This window comes from Dipodomys ordii, unplaced genomic scaffold (genome assembly GCF_000151885.1).
Source record: "Dipodomys ordii isolate 6190 unplaced genomic scaffold, Dord_2.0 Scaffold98, whole genome shotgun sequence".
In the NCBI taxonomy this organism is placed as follows: Eukaryota; Metazoa; Chordata; class Mammalia; order Rodentia; family Heteromyidae; genus Dipodomys; species Dipodomys ordii.
In genome coordinates this window covers 5,867,133-5,888,158 of record NW_012267314.1, presented here as the reverse complement: position 1 = coordinate 5,888,158, position 21,026 = coordinate 5,867,133, and the positions used below count along the sequence as shown (strand labels likewise).

The 21,026-nt window shown below is 43.6% G+C and overlaps 1 protein-coding gene across 1 annotated transcript in view; it reads left to right on the top strand.

Moving 5' to 3' along the window:
• Sash1 (SAM and SH3 domain containing 1) overlaps nucleotides 1–21,026 on the top strand; it is a 167,414-nt gene that overhangs the window by 114,094 nt on the left and 32,294 nt on the right. Inside the window, exon 10 of the mRNA XM_013026939.1 lies at nucleotides 17,150–17,282. Within this exon, the coding sequence (XP_012882393.1) occupies nucleotides 17,150–17,282 (133 nt within the window). The remainder of the gene's footprint in view (nucleotides 1–17,149; nucleotides 17,283–21,026) is intronic.

Here is a 21,026-nt window from a genome sequence, read left to right as displayed (position 1 = left end):
CTGAATGAGATCCTGACAAAGGACCCAAAGCTCAGCCAACATACTCTTCCAGTTTTTTGCTGGTTAATTGGAGAAGAGTTACACATACGCCTGCTAGGCTGGCTTCAAAGCAAGATCCTCAAGTCTCAGTCTCCTAAGTATCTAGGATTATAAACATGAACCATGCCACCAACTGAATGGCCTAATTTCTGTTATGGCAAAAGAGAAGGCTAAGGATGAAACCATCTTATACTGTCTGTGTTGGGAGGATAGTACATCTCATAGGATGCCCTGAGTTGATTGTGTTTAAGGAACAAAGTGGCTTGTTCCTCCTATATGTTGATTACAGTGTTCTAGAGTTGTTTCTTTTGGGTTTAGCATGATTTTTTTCTCAAAATGTGATTCATTCTCCTCTCTCTCTCTCTCTCTCTCTCTCTCTCTCTCTCTCTCCCCCCCTCCCTCTCTCCCTCTCTCCCTCTCCCCTCTCCCCCCCCTTCCTCCCCCCTTTTTTCTCCCCCACCCCCCTCTGTCTTGTTATGTTGCCCTAGCTGGCAGCAAACTCCTTCTGGGCTCAAGTGATCTTTCTGTCTCAATATTCTGAGTAGCTAGAACTACAGGTGCACCCTACCATACACAACTTCAAATTAGGCTATTTTCCTTTAAAAGATAGATAGATAGATAGACAGACAGACAGATATTTCCTTCACTCAGAGGAGCTTTAGGGAATGTTTATGAGTTACAGAAGTTGTGTTTTTACATTCCAAGGGTATTCAAAGAAAATATAAACCAATATCATTGGGTTTAATCACTTTAAGAAATATAACCCAAAAGAAGACTTAAAAAAATGAAAGCATGTAATGCATTTGTAAAATCTCCCATCTATAAATATTCCATGATTTTTTAAAAAATGCATGATTTTCATATTTTGGCTGACTTGGATGACAATGAATATTTATTAGGTGCATAAATTATGGGAACATTGTCGTAAACCACAGTATTAGAGCTGACAGTCTAGGAATTATTTTCTCTTAAGAAAATGGTTGGCTTTGTTTCTGTTTTTCTTCTTCTTTGGTATTATTGTGTTTTATGATAAGAAAATTGCAAGTGTAAAAATGACTCGTACATCTGGATGGGTAAGCTTTTTTCTGTGGGTGGTTAACTCTTTTCCTTTATACTTTTTCTAGGGATTTTTGTTTTTTTCAGCACTCCTGTTTCAACCTAAAAAAGGTCTACTTGGCAAGATGCATTTTGATTTATGGCTGTAAAATGGTCCTATTTGATGAAGCTTTAGCAGTTGTATGCACTAGGCGTAAACATGGGGCAGTTGATGTGCCTTTCAGTTCTTTATTTTCCACACAAAAGACAGCTATATGTGTTTCACTTGCCATATATCCAGGAAGAGAAAGACAAAGGGAAACAACTCTACCAACAGTTGCCAATGTACATTTCCGCTGGTACATAGGTTAGGAATTCTTTGGGAGTCTGAGGATTGAACTCTAGCAAAACTAGGCAAAAGCTCTACCTTTGAGCTGTATCCTCTGCTTAGTAGGTCTTCATACAATGCTGTGTGTGCCACAAAAAGTAGCCTTTTTCTAAGTTGGTATAAATCAATGACTTTTTAAAAAATTGATTTTGGGTCTTTTAATACATAAGGTCCTCAGATAATTATACTGATGTTTCATTTTGCTTTGATTTTGTGCTGATTTTCGTGGCTAATTGGCAATAAGAAGCTTATGAACTTTTCTGCCTGGGCTAGTTTTGAATCTTGATTCTCAGGTCTCAGCCTCCTGAGTAGTTAGGATTTTATAGACATTAGCTACTGGCACCCAGCTTATACTAATGTTTTATGCATAATGCCTATAAGCATCCATTTTATCTGCCTTTAAGGAAATATGCAGCAAGACATGTTACCTCATATTTTAATGATAACACTTAAACTAAAGTAGTAACATAGGGACATCCTAAAATTTTTGTCAGAGTAAAATGTTTATTAATGATCCCTTAGGTCTACAGTTTAGGGTGAGACTCAGAGGCAAAATCAATCCAGTGAAAAACATACATAGTGAGGTTTCTGAGAAATTAAGATTTTTGTTTCAAATACTCACTGGATATAAGCTGACTGACAGCCTTAGCTTAGATCCCTACTTCCTGTTGTTTTATTCTCCCCCCCACCCCCACCTGCTGCTGCCTCCTTCTTATTCCCAAGTGTCTCCCTGGAACAAGGCCCACATTTTGAGACATTTATTTGTTGCATCCCCTGAGAACCTCATGTTGAAATGCAATTGGGTAAAAAGGAGTCATGTTATTACCAGCCTGTGGAAACACACTGGCTCCAGTGTGAGCAGATGTGAGTTGGATCAGAACCCAAGATCCCACTGTCCTTGTTAGCTCTGACTGTGGCACATCACCCCTTTCCTGTTCTTCAGTTTCCTCATCTGGAAAATAGGCCAATCCTAATCAATACCAGAAGACTAGTACAAGGGTTCATGATCCAGAGCAGTAAACACAATGGATGTCAGCCTTTAGTACGCTATGTGAAGTTCTTCTGCCCTTCCCATTAGCAGTCATTCTTGAAATACCTGCGTTCTTCTAAAACCACTGTTTGTGTGTGCCGAGTTTACATGTTAGTATGTAGGCCAGCATGAGGAAACAAGCTTAATGTAGAAGTCTATGTGCATTCTGCTATGCTCTTTTCGAATACATAAGCCGCTTGCTTTGAGTTTCAGGCAGTTTTGTTGGCTAAGTCGGTAAAGAGAAGGGGATGGTGTGACTCCTATAAGCATGTTTGGTCATATGGGTTTAATTTGTACGTGATGAATAGTTACTTGGATGAGATTATCTATGTGAAGAGAAAAGGAACCTTGTTACTATGGAGGGCCGTTTGGGACATACAAAATCATCACTATGGGTCCACATAACTGACTGGAACGTATACAGGTCCGTCCCATCATGTAGCAAATGATGTTCCCTGCTCCCACTAAGGCCTTTCAGGCGGTCACAAAAGTGCCTGGCATGCTTTCCACTTGCTATGTGACAGACCCAGAAATAACCAGAAGGTTGCCAACTAACCAGGTACCTCTCGATTGCCACGGGCTTGTAACAGTTCCAGGGAGTTGAGTATCTCTGCAGACTCACCACACCAACAGCCACGGGATAAAAAATAAAACAGCGCCAAATATCCACGGACAACTCAATCTGAGGACAGATCTTCTGCAAAGAGTGTTAAAATGAAGATAGCTTTTGGCTAGAGTTTGGTCTGTTGTTGGATTTTGCCTGATTGGAAGTATGGACAGCTTTTAACGTACAGTAATGGTAGTTTCCTTTGTGCAAGCAGATAGCTGGCTACCAAGTAGGATATGCCAATTTCTTTTGTTTGCTGATTATACTTAAGTATGGATAGAGTCTCTCTTGGATTGGGATTGGCATTCTTGATTTGAATAGCAGTTTCTTGCTTCAGGAAGTAACCTCAGGAAACTTGAGGGTAAGGGGATTTCAGTCAATATTGTTGATTCTTCACAGGTCCTCTCTTTCTTAAGTCATTTACCCTAGGGCCACGTCTTCTTTATTGGGTCCTGAGGTACTCTCTTGGCTCCTGAATGAGATCCTGACAAAGGACCCAAAGCTCAGTCCTGGGAACTAGGTCTAAGCCCATTCAGTGAAGTCATAGGTGGCCCATAGCTTGTTTTAAACACAAATGGACTTTATCACTTCAGTTACCCATTATATCAAAACCCTAAAAACTACAGTCATTGGACAGTGACACTCATTTAAAAGCAATATTTTAACCCAGATACTTTGTATTTCTATAAAAGTATCCCTTTATTTTCTTCTCAGCCCATTTCTCTCCCCACCCCCTTTTTTTGACAGTCGTGGAGCTTGAACTCTGGGCCTGAGCTCTGTCCCTGAGCTCTTTAGCTCAAGGCGAGCACTCTACCACTTAAGCCACAGCACCACTTTCTGGTGGTTAATTGGAGATACCAGTCTCAAGGACTTTTCTGCCTGGGCTGGCTTTGAACCGAGATCCTCAGATCTCAGCCTCCTGAATAGCTAGGATTACAGGCCTGAGCTACCTGTGCCAGGTTCTCTTCCCCTTTGTACCTCACTACCACGCACTTTGATAATCCAGTGTTGATTGTACTGTTACTACCATATTGCAGGTAGCATTGCCTAAATCGTTTCTGAAAGGATGCCAATTGCTTCTTGCCCTGTGCATTTGACCCAGACTATAAATGAAAGAATGCCGTCATGAGCATTCTTTTATCCATTCATTGGCCGCTGTTTTGAGTACCTACTTTGTACTGGAAGTTTCTCTTTAAGAAGAGGAGATTAACCATTGGATAACATTGGAATATAGCTACTTCATTTGGTAGGTGTACACAAAATCCACTACATCCTCAAGAAGGGATGAAGAGGTGTTTCAGGGAAGGTGGCTGACCCTCAGTAAGAGTTCTTCAGGAAATAGAAGTGAGTGGCAGGCAAAGGAAGTGGCAAAGTATGAGGTCTGGGTGAAGAGTTAGATAAGTCTTAAAGCTTGCTCAGGTAATATGAGGCTTTTCTGGTTATTCATATTTTGATTTCCAGGACATACATTCTCTTCTTTATTCATTCTTATTTATAAATTGGTTCTCTAACCGGTTGTTACAGCTCTCTATTTTCTTATGTCTGTGTCTTTTCAACTTGGGTCACTCATATTTTTTATCTTGTTTTTGAGTTCTCATGTAAGTGAGTTAATATTATAATATTTTATAGAGTGAAGCATCTATTAGGAATGTCACCCTATTCTTACGGAGTGATGAAATCTAAAGATTGGTTCTTTTTTCTATCGTCCGCCCTTTTTCTTCACCTCCCCCTTCTTCCTTGCCACAGTTTTTTTGAATAGGAGCCATGCCCCTCCCCACCATGTTTGGATGTCTATGGCCACATTTTCTATTTGTGCTGAATGTTACCTTTTGACCTGCTGGCCATGCTATTTGACCGTAGATTTATTCCCTTCTTCCAAGATACGGCTGAGGGCTTTAGTTGGTGTTCCATTCATGTTTATTGTTGCTATAGACAAATGGAATGGTTGGGAAATGTTAGAATTTGGCTGTCATTGGGACTCCTGTACTTTTGTTCTGTCTCAGGAGAATATTAAATGTGCTGTTTTTGTACATCCTGGTTCATGACTAGAGTAACTGGTAAAGGCATAGACATTCTATCTTATTTCCACAATTCTAGTGAGTTCTAGGTGCTTAATTTCAATCATGATCTGCCTCAGTTTTGATTTTCCCATCTTTTACCCATTGCTTTCCTGGAGCCATTTATTTCCACTGCACCTAGGATAGATAAAGAAAACCTGAAGTTTGCTTTTTCTAGATTTAGGGTTATGTGAACGCATCCTTTGATTTTTGTTAGCCTTTTTTTTGTTGTTTGGTTTTGTTTTGTTTTTGCCAGATCTAAGGCTTGAACTCAGAGCTTTTTTGGCTCAAGGCTAGCACTGTACCCCAGCTACAGCTCTATTTCAGGCTTTTGTTGTTGTTGTTTACTTGGAAATAAAGAGTCTCACAGATTTTCATGGTCTGGCTGGCTTCAAATCTTCAGATCTCAGTCTCCTAAGTAGTTGGGATTCCACCTGTGAGCTACTAGCCTTCAAAGTTGTTTCTTATCTTGATTGTGCAGTTTTTAAGTTTGAACAATCAGACAACATGCCTTTTCTTGTTTGGCAGGATATTTCTGACAGTTTTTGTTTGTTTGTTTTCTTTTGAGATAATGGGGCTGATTCTCCTTTTGCCAGTTGTTAAAAGAAGGACTTTTGTGTTTTGTTTTTTTTTTTTGAGCAGCTGAGATTGTAACCTGATAGTTTATCAATTAAATGGCCTCAAGCAAACATACTATGCTCAAAGTAAAATTCTTTTCAAAAGTAGGGATTCTGCCACATGCTAATGGCTCATGCCTATAATTCTAGCTACTTAGGAAGATGAAATCTGAGAATATAAATTCAAAGCAATTTCTGGCAAGAAAGCCCATAAGACTATTATCTCCAGTTAACTACCAAAAAGGCAGAAGTGTAGCTCAAGTAATTGAGCCCTAGCGTAGGGAGGGCCCTGAGTTCAAATCCATGCTTAGAGTTCAAGTATTAGGACTGGTGCGTGCATGCGTGCATATGTGTGTGTGTGTGTGTGTGTGTGTGTGTGTGTTTGCGCGCGCACACATACACACACACACACACACAAAGAGTAGGGATTCTGACTAGATCTCTTCCATTTGGAACTTGAAGTCAGTTTGTTTGTTATTCATGCTGCAAACAGAAAGAGACTTGTGATACGGTTGTAGATCATGATTTCAGAATGACCTTGGGTTCCCTGCTTCCAGCTTTGACAGATGAAGGTTGTAGCTCATGACTTCAGACTGACCTTGGGGTCACTTGCTTCCAGCTTTGAGATGCCTGCTGACCTTGCCACACCATTTAGGGTTCGAGGAAGGCTGCTGGTGTCCATACTTCCCCCCATGGCTGTTTGGCTCCCTCCGTCCATTCATATTTCTTCGTCCCCATTTGCCTAGACAAAGTTGTTTGGCAATCCCATCCAAGAAGTCATCATGCCTGGTCCATGAGTCAGTGGGTCTGAGATGCCATAAAAGCAATGTGACTTTGCAACACCACCCAATCCCTGAGGAACCTCACCGCTTCATCAGCGCCAGAAACTCTAGCCTCCAACGCATGTGCAGTTGTCCTACTTGGCAGTGCTGCTCTGAGTCACCTCTTCCTTCTCCAGGCCATGGGGTTGTGTGAAGAGTTGAGTTGGGAATGTGGGGGCTTTGTGTTTTCTGCAACACTTCGCACGATAGGTTAGCACTGAACACACCACCCTTCTCCTACCAAAGGACCTGCAGATCTGTTGACCACTGCTGTGAAACTACTTATTATTGTAGCTTGGGGACCATAGCCTGTTCCATAGGGAAGCTAGTTCCCTAATCAATGGACAGAAAAATCGCCCAAAGATTGATGGGTTGACAGGCCTCTTTCCTCCACCAGCTACCCCCTCTCTACCCATTGGGAGCAGGAAAGGCATTTTCTCTGTTCCAAAGGAGCTTGTCAATGTGGAATGGGTGGGTGGGCTCCCTTGTATTCTGAGTGGCCCTAGATTTGGCAGTAGGACTCCTTAGAGTGTCTCTTTTCTCCTTCTTCCTTTTGGGAAAGGTAACATCATGTGGGGATGATTAAATGTTATTTTGTGTCCATGAGTTTTAAGAAGTAGACTAGTGTACCATGGAATAGAACATCCATTTGCTACTCCTTTGGCTTCACCTTCATTTATTAAATTTTCTTCAACAAATTAAGTGCTGACAAGGTTGTATCCTTGGGGGACAGTACTATTACCTCCAGTTCTCACAAAGTTTCTCCAAATGAAAGTCTCCTGTAATTATCTTCTTGTCTTCCTCCTCCTCCTCCTCCTCCTCCTCCTTGCGACAACTAGTTAATTTTGGAGCTGCCAGAGCGATTATTTCAGTGTTACACTGCACCTCTGGGAGAAGAATGGAATCTCATCTTTTTTTCCCATATGCTGACAAAAAATCCCCCAATGTCAGAAGGCAATGATGTCACCATCCAATGAGCGAAATATTTCTTGCCAGCCAGATGAGTCTCCATCCCTGACTTGTTTGTGATAAAAAGAGGAAAAATAAAACCACAATATGTTTCCTATTTTACAGAGTGCCACATTTTTAATGAAACAAGACTTCTTTAAACACAGTAAGACCATTTTTTTTTTTTTTTTGTAAATACAAGGAACAACGCATTAACATGAAGACTGTGACCAGAAGCTTTCGGCCATAACCCAGCACTGTTAAGTCCTCCTCAGGGTTGGGGAAAAGTCTTGAACATACCCAGCCAGAGTCAGTCTACTCTGCCCAAGATAGGGAGGGACAGACCTCAAATGCACCCTTGTTCGGGCCGTGAGGGAGATCAAGCATGGTAGAGAGATTATGAAATCTAGTTTGGAGATGAAGAGGGCAGAAGGTTGGTGTTGATTAGTGTCACATGCTGTTTGTAAGGCAACAGCTTCAGTTGAGCTGCTGCTTGTTGGGTTGGCGAACAGCGAAGGTCAGAAGGGACAGAAAGAACAGGGGCTTCAGGACCACATAAACACTGGACTTTGAGGCTCATTGAAGCAACACAGAAATGCTTCCAAGGCCATGACACATGCCCTCCCGAACTCCCTCAGCATGTGTCAGTTTCCCCAGACAAAGAGAAGTCCCTCCGTGTTCCTAATTCCTGTGTCTTTGTATTTAGGATGCATTCCTCACAGTTGACTTACATTAGTCACCTGTCTGAACTTCTCCTAGGGTTCTGCATGCCCCTGGGTCTCTCCAGTATAATCTGTAAGTCTAGAAGATGAAACTTAGTCATATTTGTATCTCTTGACTTTCTGCATGCCTTGAATCAGTGTAGTCCTTCTTTTCAGCCATGAAGTACCTGTATTGGCAGCATTGGCAATGGTGTAGAATGTAGGCACTTGTGAGACTTTTTAAAAAATATATAAAAACAGTGTGCTTCTGAACACTGCAATCCTCTTGATTACTGACTTAAGATCAAATTGCACCTATTTTTATTCCTACAAACTACTCTTTTTGGTGCTCTGCACCTGGCAAAGTCAAGGAGAGCTTTGCCACCCGGAACCAGTGCCAGGTGAGCCTTGCCTGATGGCACAGGCTGCCAAGGTGCCAGGAAGACTGAGCAGGATTCAGAGCCAGAGCACTGGGATTCGTTAGATGCGAATTCAGATTCCCGTTAGGTCACTTGGGAAGAGGGTGTGACCTTGGGCATGCTTTCTAATCCCGCTCATTTCTAAAACAGGAAACTTTCTAGTACGGTTAAGGAAAAAACTGCACAATGAACTCCTGGGGACGGGGCACCCTGTAATCATGCGACATGCTGGGAGGCATGCTTCAATGAAACAGAGGCCCTGAGCTAATGTTTTCCTTTTTTTCCTTTTTCCCCCCTCCTTCCTTCCATGTGAGTGTGCACGCGCATATGTGCATGGGCATGCACACACACACACTGGCACTGGGGCTTGAATTTAGGGCTTCAGTCCCTCAGTTGGCTTTTGTACTCAAGGAGGTCACTCTATGACTTCAGCCACACCTTGGCTCTTAGCTTTTGACTGGTTAGTTGGTGATAATGTCACTAGATACGGTGAAGCTTTCCTTTAAAAGTAGGAACTCTTCACTTAGGGTCTTTTGACTTTGATTGCAGAATAAGAATTTCTGGACAAGTCATGATGGTAAGAAAACTTTGGTAGATCTTTTATTGAGTGGGTAAACAAGTGGGCAAGCAGATGAGCAGACAAGCAGAAGGGCAGGGGCACACTCTCGCAGAGGATGCGTGCTCACACAGGGAGATAGAGAAACACAGAGAGGCAGAGAGACACACAGCTCCTTGGCTGCTAGGGCATGTATGTGGTAAAGGCAGGGGGTCTGGCTTCAGAATTACCCAAAGACAGGTGTTTTGTCCTTGGCTCTAATCACACTTGGTGTTACTTGCTGAGTTTCCAGGTAAGAATACATTCTGTCATAAAACAGATCCTTGAGATAAGGAGGTGCCCTGCTATCTGCATTTGGGGCATGAGGTGGCTTAAATTTGGGGAAGCATTTTTCTCAGGAAAGCATACATCCTGTCAGACAAGCATCCGTTCTTGGAGTGAGGAATGCATCCCACTGTCTCTCTCTAAAGCAAAGATGACACCTGTATGTTTCCAGGCACCACATCTCAGTTAGCTTCATGAGGGCTCAGTCTCCGCCTGCCATCCTGTTTCATCTTCCCCCAAATGCTCTTAGTCCTAAGAGAAGTACATGAAGGAATATCTCCTGTATTCGCTGCAAACTGACCAGGCCCTCCCCTCCCCAGCCCATCTGGCTTCAATAAGAGGCTTTTGGACTTTTCTGCCTTGGCTTGGATTTGTCTGTCTTGGCATGTGTTGTTTGGTTTGGAACCTTGATCCTCAGATCTCAGCCTCCTGAGTAGCTAGGATTTGGATTCCAGGCATGAGTCACTAGCTCCCAGCTGAGCTAATCTTAGTTGTTTAAAGTCCCTCTGGAACCAGGAAATTGGCCAAGGATTTCTCCTGACATTGCTAGCATGCACTGATGCTGTCAGTCTCTAGTGAGAAATAAAGTCCTTTTCAGAATAGGGTAAAGGCATCAGCAAACGCACAGTGCATCACATTCTGTCTCTGCTGCTTCTGTCTGTGTAATGGGGCCATGCAAAAGCACGGTCCCTAGGAAGGGCGAGTATTCAATGACTACTGAGAGTTAGAAGAACATTGGAAAGTCACTGGCCACAGTCTAGCGTGCGTGGGCTCAGAGGTGGCAGTGGGCAAGGGAGAGATGGGAAACTAGAACGTGTTGTGGGGAGAATAGGTTTGTGATATGAGGAAGTGGGGGGCACAGGGAAGCTGTGGGCACTTTTGACGGAGACAAAAGAGGAAACTCCACCAAGGGTAGGAGGAGACACTTCAGGGGGCAGTGGATGGAGTGGGGGGGGGCATTTACTTCAAGACGTCTAGCCCAAAAGTAAGACATAGCAGGCCAGGGAAGAGAGGGAGGGATAGCCAGGAATCTGCTGGGGGCTCTGCGGAGTAAAATTGACCTTCTACTAAGGAGCTTGGGGTGCATGTCATGCTCTTTTGTTTCTAGTTTGAATAGCCTCTAGAGTCCCTCTCAATACCGTGCAGACAGGTGTTTCACTGGGTGTTGGGTGATCTCCTACAAAGAGCCTCACAGTCTCAGGGCGGCTGGGGGCATCACAAAATGCAGTGGGAACAAGTTACTTACCAAGGGAGTGAATTCAGCTGTGGAAAGACAGACATAACTTGAAGTCCACGTCATGGAGACTTCACATGTCCTGTTTAGATGGTGTTCTGTTTAAGTAACAGCATGTGCCTGATGCTCCCCAGAGATCCCTGGGAAAACAACATGATCGATCGTCATCCTGTGACAGGGTCATCGTGTCCCCTAATTCCCCCCCCCCATACTGAAGGATCTAGAAAGCCAGGGGACTCGGCTGTCCTGAAATGATTGTGGAAATACTTGGGAAGATAGCTTTAGAAGGCTTCGTGAAAGGGAAATGGTCTGTATTTTACTTTTCCTGGTTAAAATAGAAAAAAAAAGGAGTGGTAAGAGAAAGTGAGAATTACGAGAGAAAAACCAAAATCATAAGTTTTAATTCAGGAATTTCAAAAATAGCCCCTGGAAGGTGTCTATTTTCAATTGAGACTACTCCCTTCACGGAACGCAAAGTAGAAGCATATCTAAAAAGATTCTCTCCCTCTCTCTCCCTCCCCCCCAACCCCCCTCCCAAGTTCAGTTGCTTTTAAGGGTTAGTCCTTGTCCTGGGTTTGCTCAGATTCTCCAGTTCCTTCTTTCTTTCTCTGGAATTCCACAGACAGTAATTAAGGAACTGGAGGCCAGCAGGAGGTCAGGCAGCCTTCCTCAGTGAAAACAGGGATTGTTGCTCAGGCACAACACTCCCTTTTTTCCTTGTGGTGAATAAGAGATTTGCTTAGAGCTGATGACTTATGCCTTTCTTACAAGTTATGCAGTTAGCAAGCGACTGGGGAATCAGGCAGCAGGCAGAGAGGAGCTAATTGAATCCAGTGTCTTCACGTTCTTCTCCTTGGGATGCTGGGCTGTGACGGGAGCCTGCCCGATCATGTAACTTGCAGAGAACATGTTCACAACAGCGCCTGGTCCTTCTGACTTTGAGATTGCAGAGCGGACCCATCCAGAGTGAGCCGCGCTCAGAGCTGGAAGGGTCTGGGTAGGGACGGGATTGTTTCAGAGCTGCCCTGTACGCCTGCTAAATGCCGAAGCCGGTGAGTGGATGAGTGCATTATTTTATTTGTTTTGTTTTTTGGGGCGGGGTGGGGGGAGTGCAAAAGGCAAACTTTTCTGTTTGCTTTGAGAAAAAGCTTTGTGTCTGCTTCTGCCTGTGTTGCCTCTTTCTTTTCCTTTTAATTTCTTCTGGATTGCTCTTTTTCTTTTCTTTCTTTCTGGGTTTTTTTTTTTTTTTTTGTCTTTGTCACCATGGGCATTCTTCACCTGGTAACCATGCATTGATTTCGGGGGAGAGTAGTAAATTATTATTTTGACAGAGGGAGCATGCATGGGTTAGCACTCCGTTGTGAGTTGTGTTGGCTTTTTTGTATGAAGGATTTGAATTCAGACAGCGGTTTGTAATGGTGGGTTTGTGTGTGTGTGTGTGTTTTCTTCCTTAAGTCTACAACTGATCGCCCTTTTCTTAACTTTTAAGATTAATGCCTGACAACTTGGATCTAGGAAGTTGAAGCCGGGTAGGTTTGATTACACTCCAGTTTAAAAAGAAACTATTACATGACATTTGCAAGCAAGTATGCTTGCAGTTGACAAATGCTTCTCAGAAATGCTTATGTGGCACTGCGGGAGATGGGTTGATGACTTGGTCTGGGTGTTAAACAGTGGTGCTGGTGTGTGTGTGTGTGTGCGCGCGTGTGTGTGTGTGTGTGTGTGTGTGTGTGTGTGTGTGTGTGTGTGTTATGGGTTCATTCTGAGCTGAGAAAGCAAGCTGAGCCAGCAGTTCCATGAAAGACACCCCTTAAACTCCAGCATTCAGAATGGTCCGCAGCAGTCCCCCAGAAAGGGTAATGGCTCCTTCTAAGCTTGGTTTAACCCTTCTAACAACACATTCATTTCTTTTGTACCCTATGGCTTTGGAAAAGCATTTTGGGAAGAATACCACATATAGAGCTGCAAACAGTTTGTTATGGTTTTTGGAATATCTGTAACAGGCGGCAATGACAGGCTTTCATTGAGCATGGTGGGGACACTTTGAGTGTGCCCAGCACATGCATCTTCCTGTTTACAGATGTGATTCATTTTGTTTCCCCCACCCCTCCCCATCATCCTGCATGTTGCCATGTTATAAAAACTTTCTCCACGCTGACTCCGTGGCTTTTCCCATTAGGACAGCACAGATGTGTCAGGGATGCACTTGTTCCAAAAGAAGCTGGGGAGAAAGGAGGCTCCACCCTCCATCCCATGCCAAATGGCCCTGTCAGCTCCCCATTCAGCACCCTGGCAGCCCAATGGTGTGCTATCTCTTTAAAGGAGCTATAGTTTTGTGTCTTGGCTTGGTCAATTTGTTATGGTTTAAAACTGTGGAGCCAGCTGTCTGCAATCTGATGTAATGTTGCTATGGCAACCAGAAATGAAACACTTAAGCATTCACCACAGAATTACTACATATAGCATTAGCCAAAGTAATTAAAAGTTGAGCCATATGGGCTTGGTGGTGGAAAGAGTCCATAGTAGAGAAGCTGGAAATCGAATGTTTCTTATTTACAATATTTAAAGGCGCTTTTCTGAATCATTAGTGGGAGAGCTTGATTTTTTTTTCTTCTTAAAGGTTAGGAATGAGGGATGGTATATTGCTGATTGAGTTTTACCTTGTCATTTCTAGGGTGAGCAAACGAACTTATATTTCAATGAACTTTAGTGAACTCCCTCCCGGGGTGGAAGGAAAAGGAAGGAAGCAATAGTATCTCATGTTCGAGTAGTTGGGAAACTTATGTTTACTTTACTTTTCCACTTTGGTTTATATAAAGGCTCTTCTATGATAATTTTGAGCCTGCTTTTTGGAATCTTTTAATTTCTATACAGTGCAGAAATCCTTTATCTCCTACAGACTTCCTTCAGGTAGTAAGAAGATTTTTAAAGTATGTATAATCATTTAAGTATTATATTTTTATGACCCTTAACGTTTTCTCCCCCTCCAGTCCCATACTAGGGCTTGAGCTGAGTTCTTGCTTAGTTTTTTTTCCTCTCAAGGCTCTCCACTCAAGCTACACCTGCATTTTTGGCTTCTTGCTGGTTAATTAGAGATAGGAGTCTCAGATTTGTCTGCCCATGCTGGCTTCAAATCAGGATCCTCAGACCTCAGCCTCTGGTAGGATTATAGTCATGAACTACCAGGGCCTGTTGGAACATTCTCAAACTCAACTCTCTCGTAGTGAATTACCTGAATAGAAAGCTGTGATGTGTTATTTTTAGTATTTGGGAAGTGGCTCATAGTTCTTTAGAAAGAGAAGCACAGCATGAAGACTGTATTGATTTACTGTCCAGTTCAGACGATTAAATGCAGCCTTTTACAATGTCTTTATGCTAAAAACACTGCCAAAGAGACTTTCTTAAAAGCAAACATTTTAGTCCCCCCTTCCGTGGGACCCGGGAAGAAGTGAGAAGTCAATCCCTCCCCATCAATAAAAAAGCATCCTGAGAAACACTGCAGAACTCCACTCCCAGGCTGAGTGTGCAGGAATTTTTTTCTTTATTAAAAAAATACACACTCATAAATTTCTGGCATGACTTCTGTTTTATCTTAGATTTGTCTTCATTATAAGTCATGCCGCACCGAACTTGTTGAGTATCCAGAGCATGGTAACGGCAAGGGAAGTTCTGATTTGTCAATGACAGATAGCTTCCAAATCTCCCTTGTTTTAGGAAAATAAAAATGACTTCAGTTCCAGATCTAAACTGCTCATGTTCCTCAAAATGCAGATGGAGCATGTGAAATCAATTAAATAAGTACCTGGAATATATTCTTTTCCTACCATAGTGAATCTGAATGGAGAAAAGAAGGGTTTTATGAGGGGAATTTCTGTTGCCTCTTGGTCTGTTCTGCTGGTATGAACTATTTTCATTTCGGCTTGGAAAGTTCTCCAGAATGCACTTTTCCTACAGATGTTTTGTATCTTTGTAGACGAAAAATTTTCTACTACTAATTTCAATATCAGTTCCTCCTCTGCCTTCCCAATCCGCTCACACAAACCAGTACCACCCAGCACCCACAACCTACGCATGAGGTCTGTCCGCATCCCTGATTTTTGCCTTGTAATACAGCTTCCTGGTTCTCCCTGTTTTTTGATCACACACACTTTGGGCTTAGTTCAATTTTCATCTGACTTCAGACTTTATGACCAGGGTTAGAAACATATCCTCGGATTTTCTCAAGGGAACACGCAGAGACTTCATGTGGTGTCAGGTCGATTCTTCTGTTAGAACAGAATGCATGTAATCCCAGGCGCTGCAGGTTATGTAGGGGTCCATTACCCAGGTTAAACGCCAGCCCAGTTCTCATGCCTCTGGTTGACTACTCTGATCATTTCCTAACACATAATCATTCAACCAAGTAAAAATGTTATGATATTCAAACCAAGTAATGCCATATGCATTTGGACCGTCATTTACTGTTTGATTTAACATTTTTAACCTTTTATGTTTGAGCCAAATACACCAAGCTAATTGTCCAACATAACCTCCCTCTTCCATTACCGGTCTCTTGTGTGCATTCTTCTTGACCAAGTAGCTAGTAAACTTCTGTGCTGAAATCTACATAAAACTGTGTGTGTGTGTGTGGGGGGGGGGGTGTTGGGACTTGAAGTCGGGCCTAGGTACTGTTTCAGAGCACTGTCTTTTTGCTCAAGGCTAGCACTCTATCACTTCTTTGATGGTGAATTGAAGGTAAGAATCTTACAGAATTTCCTGCCCTTAGGTGCCTTTGAACTGTGATCCTCAGATCTCTGCTTCCTGAGTATCCATACAACATTTTATGTAGGAACTTTAAAGAACCAGACCTGGAGATTGACCCACATCTTAGCTGAGAAGTTGAAAAATACCTTTGCCCTGATGACTTGCTGCTAGTTTTATACTAATTAATCCGTAGTGCGTGAATGGTTTGTTGGCCATCACACAGGACGACAGTCTAGTGATCCTAGGCTGTGAACTCCAGGATAAGCAGAAAACAGGTCATCTTTCTCCCTGTACAGAAAATACTGTATGCCTAAGAAATGAACCATCTCTCTACCTCTCTTCTTTTAATCGGTTCTCTGCTAACTCTTCCTTAACTGTCTGGAAACTTGGGATTCATGAGAGCCTTTCTTGGGGACAGGGAGTGGGGGGACAGGCGTGGAAGAAAAGCTTCCACATTTGAGTCACATTCAGAGATGTGGTTTGTTTTTGTTTTCTGTGGGGCTTGAGTCATCTCTCTGCCTGCTCTCCCGTGAACTAGTTTGAGGACATGGGAGAGGGATGTGCGGGATTAGCGAGGCCTGTCCCGAGCGGCGCAGGGCGTGCCCCAGCTGCAAGCTCCCCACGGGCTCCCCACGGGCCCGGCTGCACACAGCACTCGGGCAGTGGGAAACTTCTTTTGCTTTTCTACATTTTGAGCAGATACTGCAAGGGAAGCTGCATATTGAATGTTGGGGCCGACTTGGAATGGAAAGCCTCATTTTATTCACAAGGAAAGGATTGTTTTTAGCCTGGGTCACTGCTATGGAGAGAGGATTTTTTTTTTCCTCTGTAATGTTTGATACTTGAGAGAAAACAGCTGGGCCAGAGCATACTTAAATCACTGCAGAGCGGAATGGGATGCTGGGGAATATGGACTGTACTGTATGGCTGAAAAGGTCAGCTTGTTCCCTTGTCTCCCCCGGAGGAATGTGGGGCTGTCCTCATAACTCGCCTTGTGAGCCCCCAAAAAAGGAACTGGGCGGGGGGGGCGGCAAAGGGATGGCCCCCAAATGGGCCAAGAGCAGGGATCTTTTTCTTTCTTTCTTTTTAAATCTCCTCTTCTTTCCTGCCTGCTGTTTTTGATGGGGGGGGGAGGGGCGGGGACAGAAGGGGAAGTGGGGAAGGACTGGAAAAAGTCAGCAGAATTTTTTTTTTTTTTTTTTTTGGAGAAGTAGTCGATGACCACGTTCAATGGCAACTCCTAATGGGGCAGACAGAGGAAGAGAGCCTGACCCAAACCACAGCAGTGTGACGGAATTCCAGGGCTAGCTCAGAGAGGAGAGAGAGAGTCAGTCAGACAGACAGACAGACAGAGTCCTGTCGGAGATGTCCTCAAAGAGACAGGGATGGTAGTAGCTGGTGGGAAATGCCCACGGTCCAGTTGAGGGCAGAGAGGTGGATTTTGTGCGTAGGACTTAATTCTACACAGAATTACACCGAAGATGGTACGTGGGGCTTTGTAAAACCCAGCGTGTGAATGAATGTGTTGGCGACAGAGCTTTCAGCCCAGTGGTGGAGGCAGCTCCGTCAGCTGGGAGAACCAGGCTGGGAAGCAGTTTTCTGATTCACTTTTCCTCTGTTTCTTTGCCAGTCAAGAGAACAATCGGATGATGAGACGGAAGAGTCGGTGAAATTTAAGAGGTTACACAAGCTGGTCAACTCCACTCGAAGAGTCAGAAAGAAACTAATCAGGGTGGAAGAAATGAAAAAGCCCAGCACTGAAGGTAAAGAAGAAATAATAATAAAAAGTAAACTCCACTCTGGTTATTCCAAAAGAAATCCCTGGAGGGGAGGGGTTAGTTTTTCACTGGAAGAAGAGTAAGGTTCCAGTGGAGAGGTGGTGGCTTGGGTTCTAGCTGAAGGCTGGCAGAGTTGTCTGCATACTGGCCCCGTGATCAATGCGTCACGGGGTGAGTGATCTTGGACCCAAACATTTCAGATGTTTAGCCATTTAAATGTGACAGCTTGGGAAATGGCTAGCATGTGGCAGTAAAACCTCCTCAAGGTATGTTATGGCTTCAATTATGAACTTGGGCCATTTAATATAAAGCCTGATAAACTTCTTTGCCTAATCCTGTACTTCCAAGAGGACTGTAGTTCTCACCTAGTGTGTTCAGTGCAAATTCGATACATAGTACATCCAAACAAATATGACAGGCAAGGCACTTAATACCACTGAGAGTCCCTGAGGGATGCCTTGTTCTTCTGGTAGACAAGCTCAAGTCTCAGTTCCAATGCAGCTTTAAGATCCCCAGTTCTAAGGGGAAACTTTAAGAGCTATATTGCTCGCTTATGAGACTAAGCAGTAATATCAAAAGATACATCATCTAGGATTTACTGTAATGAACAGAAACCTTTCAATTATAGTTGTGAAAGTTTAATTGTTGACATTATTCCTTTCCTTTAATAGTAATATGCATTTGCAGCATCTTGTAAAACTCTCTCTCAAAAGTTGAAATAAATGGCCAGGTACAGTGGCTCACATTTGTAATCCTAGCTACTCAAGAGGCTGAAATCTGAGGATCCTGGTTCGAAGCCATCTGGGGCAGGAAAGTCTGTGAGACTCTCTATCTCTAATAAACTACTCAGAAAAAAGCCAGAAATGGTGCTGTGGCTCAAATGGTAGAAAAGTAAGACTCAGGGACAGCACCCAGACCCTGAGTTCAAGCTCCAGCAGAACAAGCAAAAAAAAAAAAAAAAAAGTTGAAATAAATAAGATGCTGGGTATGATAGCACACCCCTGTAATGCCTGTAATCCCAGCACCCAGGAGGCTGAAGCATGAAGACTGCCATCTGCTCTACATAGTGAGATCCAGTATCTCAAACCTTACCTTCCTCTAATATGTTCCTGTTTGGAAGATGATCACAAGTGAATTGAAAAAAAAAAAGTACTGGAAAGAGTATGCCTTCAAAATAAAAGCAAACTACTTGTTAAAAATTGTAAAACCTACAGGTTTTACAATGACTGTTATGTAGGCCATTTTGTATAAATGAACTCAAGCTGGGTAGGAAACTGAAATTTCTCCTTGTTTGCAAACTAAGGATTTTCTTGTTAGCACTTTGTTTGCTGGTTTTGTTCATTGTTATTGTTTATTGATTGAGGTCTTCTGGAATAACCTGTAAAAGGTGGGGAGGGGTTTAACCATGAAAGAGTGAAGCTGGGAGGAAAGGAAAAAAGGAAGGAAGGAGAAAAGGGGAAGGGAAGGAGAGAAGGGAGTTGACAAGAAAGATCAGCCTTGTGGCCAAGTTTATAAACTTGAGATTATTTTTGATCCTCTGGTTGCATTTGAGTATCATTTGGCATGGCAATTCTGTTTTCATTTCAGAGCAGTGTTGATTTTACTTTTGAGTATTTTTTTTAATAAAAACTGTTATTATAAGGATGATGTATAGAAGGGTACAGTTATGTAAGTGAGGTAAAGAGTACATTTCTTTTTGGACGATGTCAGCTCTTCCCTCGCTCTCTCCCAGCTTTTCCCTCTACTTTTGGGTGTGTTCACATCTGCCTGCCAGCCAGGTTGTCCATGGTGCAGAATATACTGTGATTGCCTCCCACCTAGAGGGCCAAGGTGCTGCTGTTGGAGATTTCTAGCATCAATCCTCTAGAACACACCTCACACTCAATATGTTAAAACCAAAGCCCAGCTATCACAAACGGATTCGTGGTGTCTTATCCATAAATGAGAGAAAGCAGGTGAAGGACCAACTTACCCAGCCATTCCCTTCACAAGCAAAGACCTCAGGTATCTCAGGGTAGTGTGTGCACCAGGGTAGCCTTTTAAAGATAGAGTACATCACTCAACTATCCCTGAGAGACCTAGCTGAATACAAGAAATCCATGTACCAAACGAGGTACTGCAAAAGGTCACAAGCAATTGCCATATGGACTTGTAGATCTGATTTCTTCTGAGGATGAGTTAGATGTTACAGATGGGAGGGGGACTGAGTAAATACGAGGGTCAAGTCACACTCCATTATCTGAGGAGTGAGGTTCCACTGACTAACTGGAGCAGCTTACCGGGAGAGGGACCAGATGTGTGTGCAGCTCAGGGCATCTGCTCTGGGCTGCCCCCCACCAGCACCACCCATATGCCAACCAGCTCTGGCAATAGAACTCTGCAAAGTCCCTTACTGGGGAAAGAACAGGTACACAGGAGAGACTGCATTGGTCGTCAGGATCGTCTCTTCCACATGCTTGGACTCAGAGAGATTTAACCCTGTCTCTGACCTCTTGCATGCTTGGGTCAATAATCATCATTTAGGGAGAGCATCCTATGTGCCGGAATGTCTCGAAACATTTTTAGAATTTATATTCCTTTGAAGTATATCATCCCTAAAATACCCACCAGAGATAGCCACTTACTCATCCTTCCTTTCCCAAACAAGGAAATCGGGACACAAGGAAGCGAAATAACTTACTTGGAGTCACCCAGCCTGCCAACTGGAGTTCAGTCCTAGTGCTCTAATTCCTTTGTCTGGGGCATCCTACGCCTGCACTGTTAAGTGCTCTGCATCCAGTCTCACCCTCTTTAACTTAACTTTAGGTTTCAAATCCATCTTCCTACTTGATGGCCCTGTGCAGTATTTAACACAGCCTGCTCCTTGCCCTTCCTCGGCCTGTTTCTGCCCTTTATCCTTAGAAATGACTCCCCATCCCCAATGCACCAGCTTTTCTCACCCCATTACAAATCACCAGCTTCTGTGAGGGGTTTTTCAGGTTGTACGGTACCTCCACATGTCTCTTCACTAAATATGACCCTAAGGGTTGCCTTGTTGGACTCTGAGGTAAAGACAGGGAGGCATTGTTACAGAAGAGACCCGAGGAGAGTAGTAAATACCCAGGGCCCTAGGTCTGGTGAAGGCAGAGCTACAGCTAGAACTGGAACCCAGAGCTGATATAAACCAGTAAGTTGCTATCTTTGCTCAGAATTACCTTTCTTTTGAGCATTCTGATCTCAGCCACATAAGGTAGGCAAAGGCCATCCTGTGAAACAAAGCTTACCACATGGGAGTGAGTGAGTTTATCTCGCTGTCTTTCCTCCAGGAACTATGTCGTCCATTTTGGTCAGAGGAGGATAGAGAAGTAATGCTCTAAGCCCTGAGAAGTCCAGGTCAGTCAGGGCTGGCATTTCAGGCCACTGGCCAGCACTGGCAGCAAAGCCCACCGTGGGCATGGCTGGCATAGGCATGGCCAGTGCCATCGCCATCTTTCCATGGGCATTTTCCACCTTTTCCTCCCAACTCCGCCTTCCCAGCTGCAGAGAATTGGCCTGCATATGGCACGGACATGTGTGCCCTGACTGGTTCCAGACCCAGATGTGAGCCGAGAGGTATGCAATCACTGATGACAGCCTCAAACGCAGTCCAGATGTCCAGACCACTGTGCTGTGACATGTCTTTGAGAAGCAAGGGCTCGCATATCCCCAGAGCACCTGGGCTTCACAAAAACCACGAAGGTGCCTGTCTGG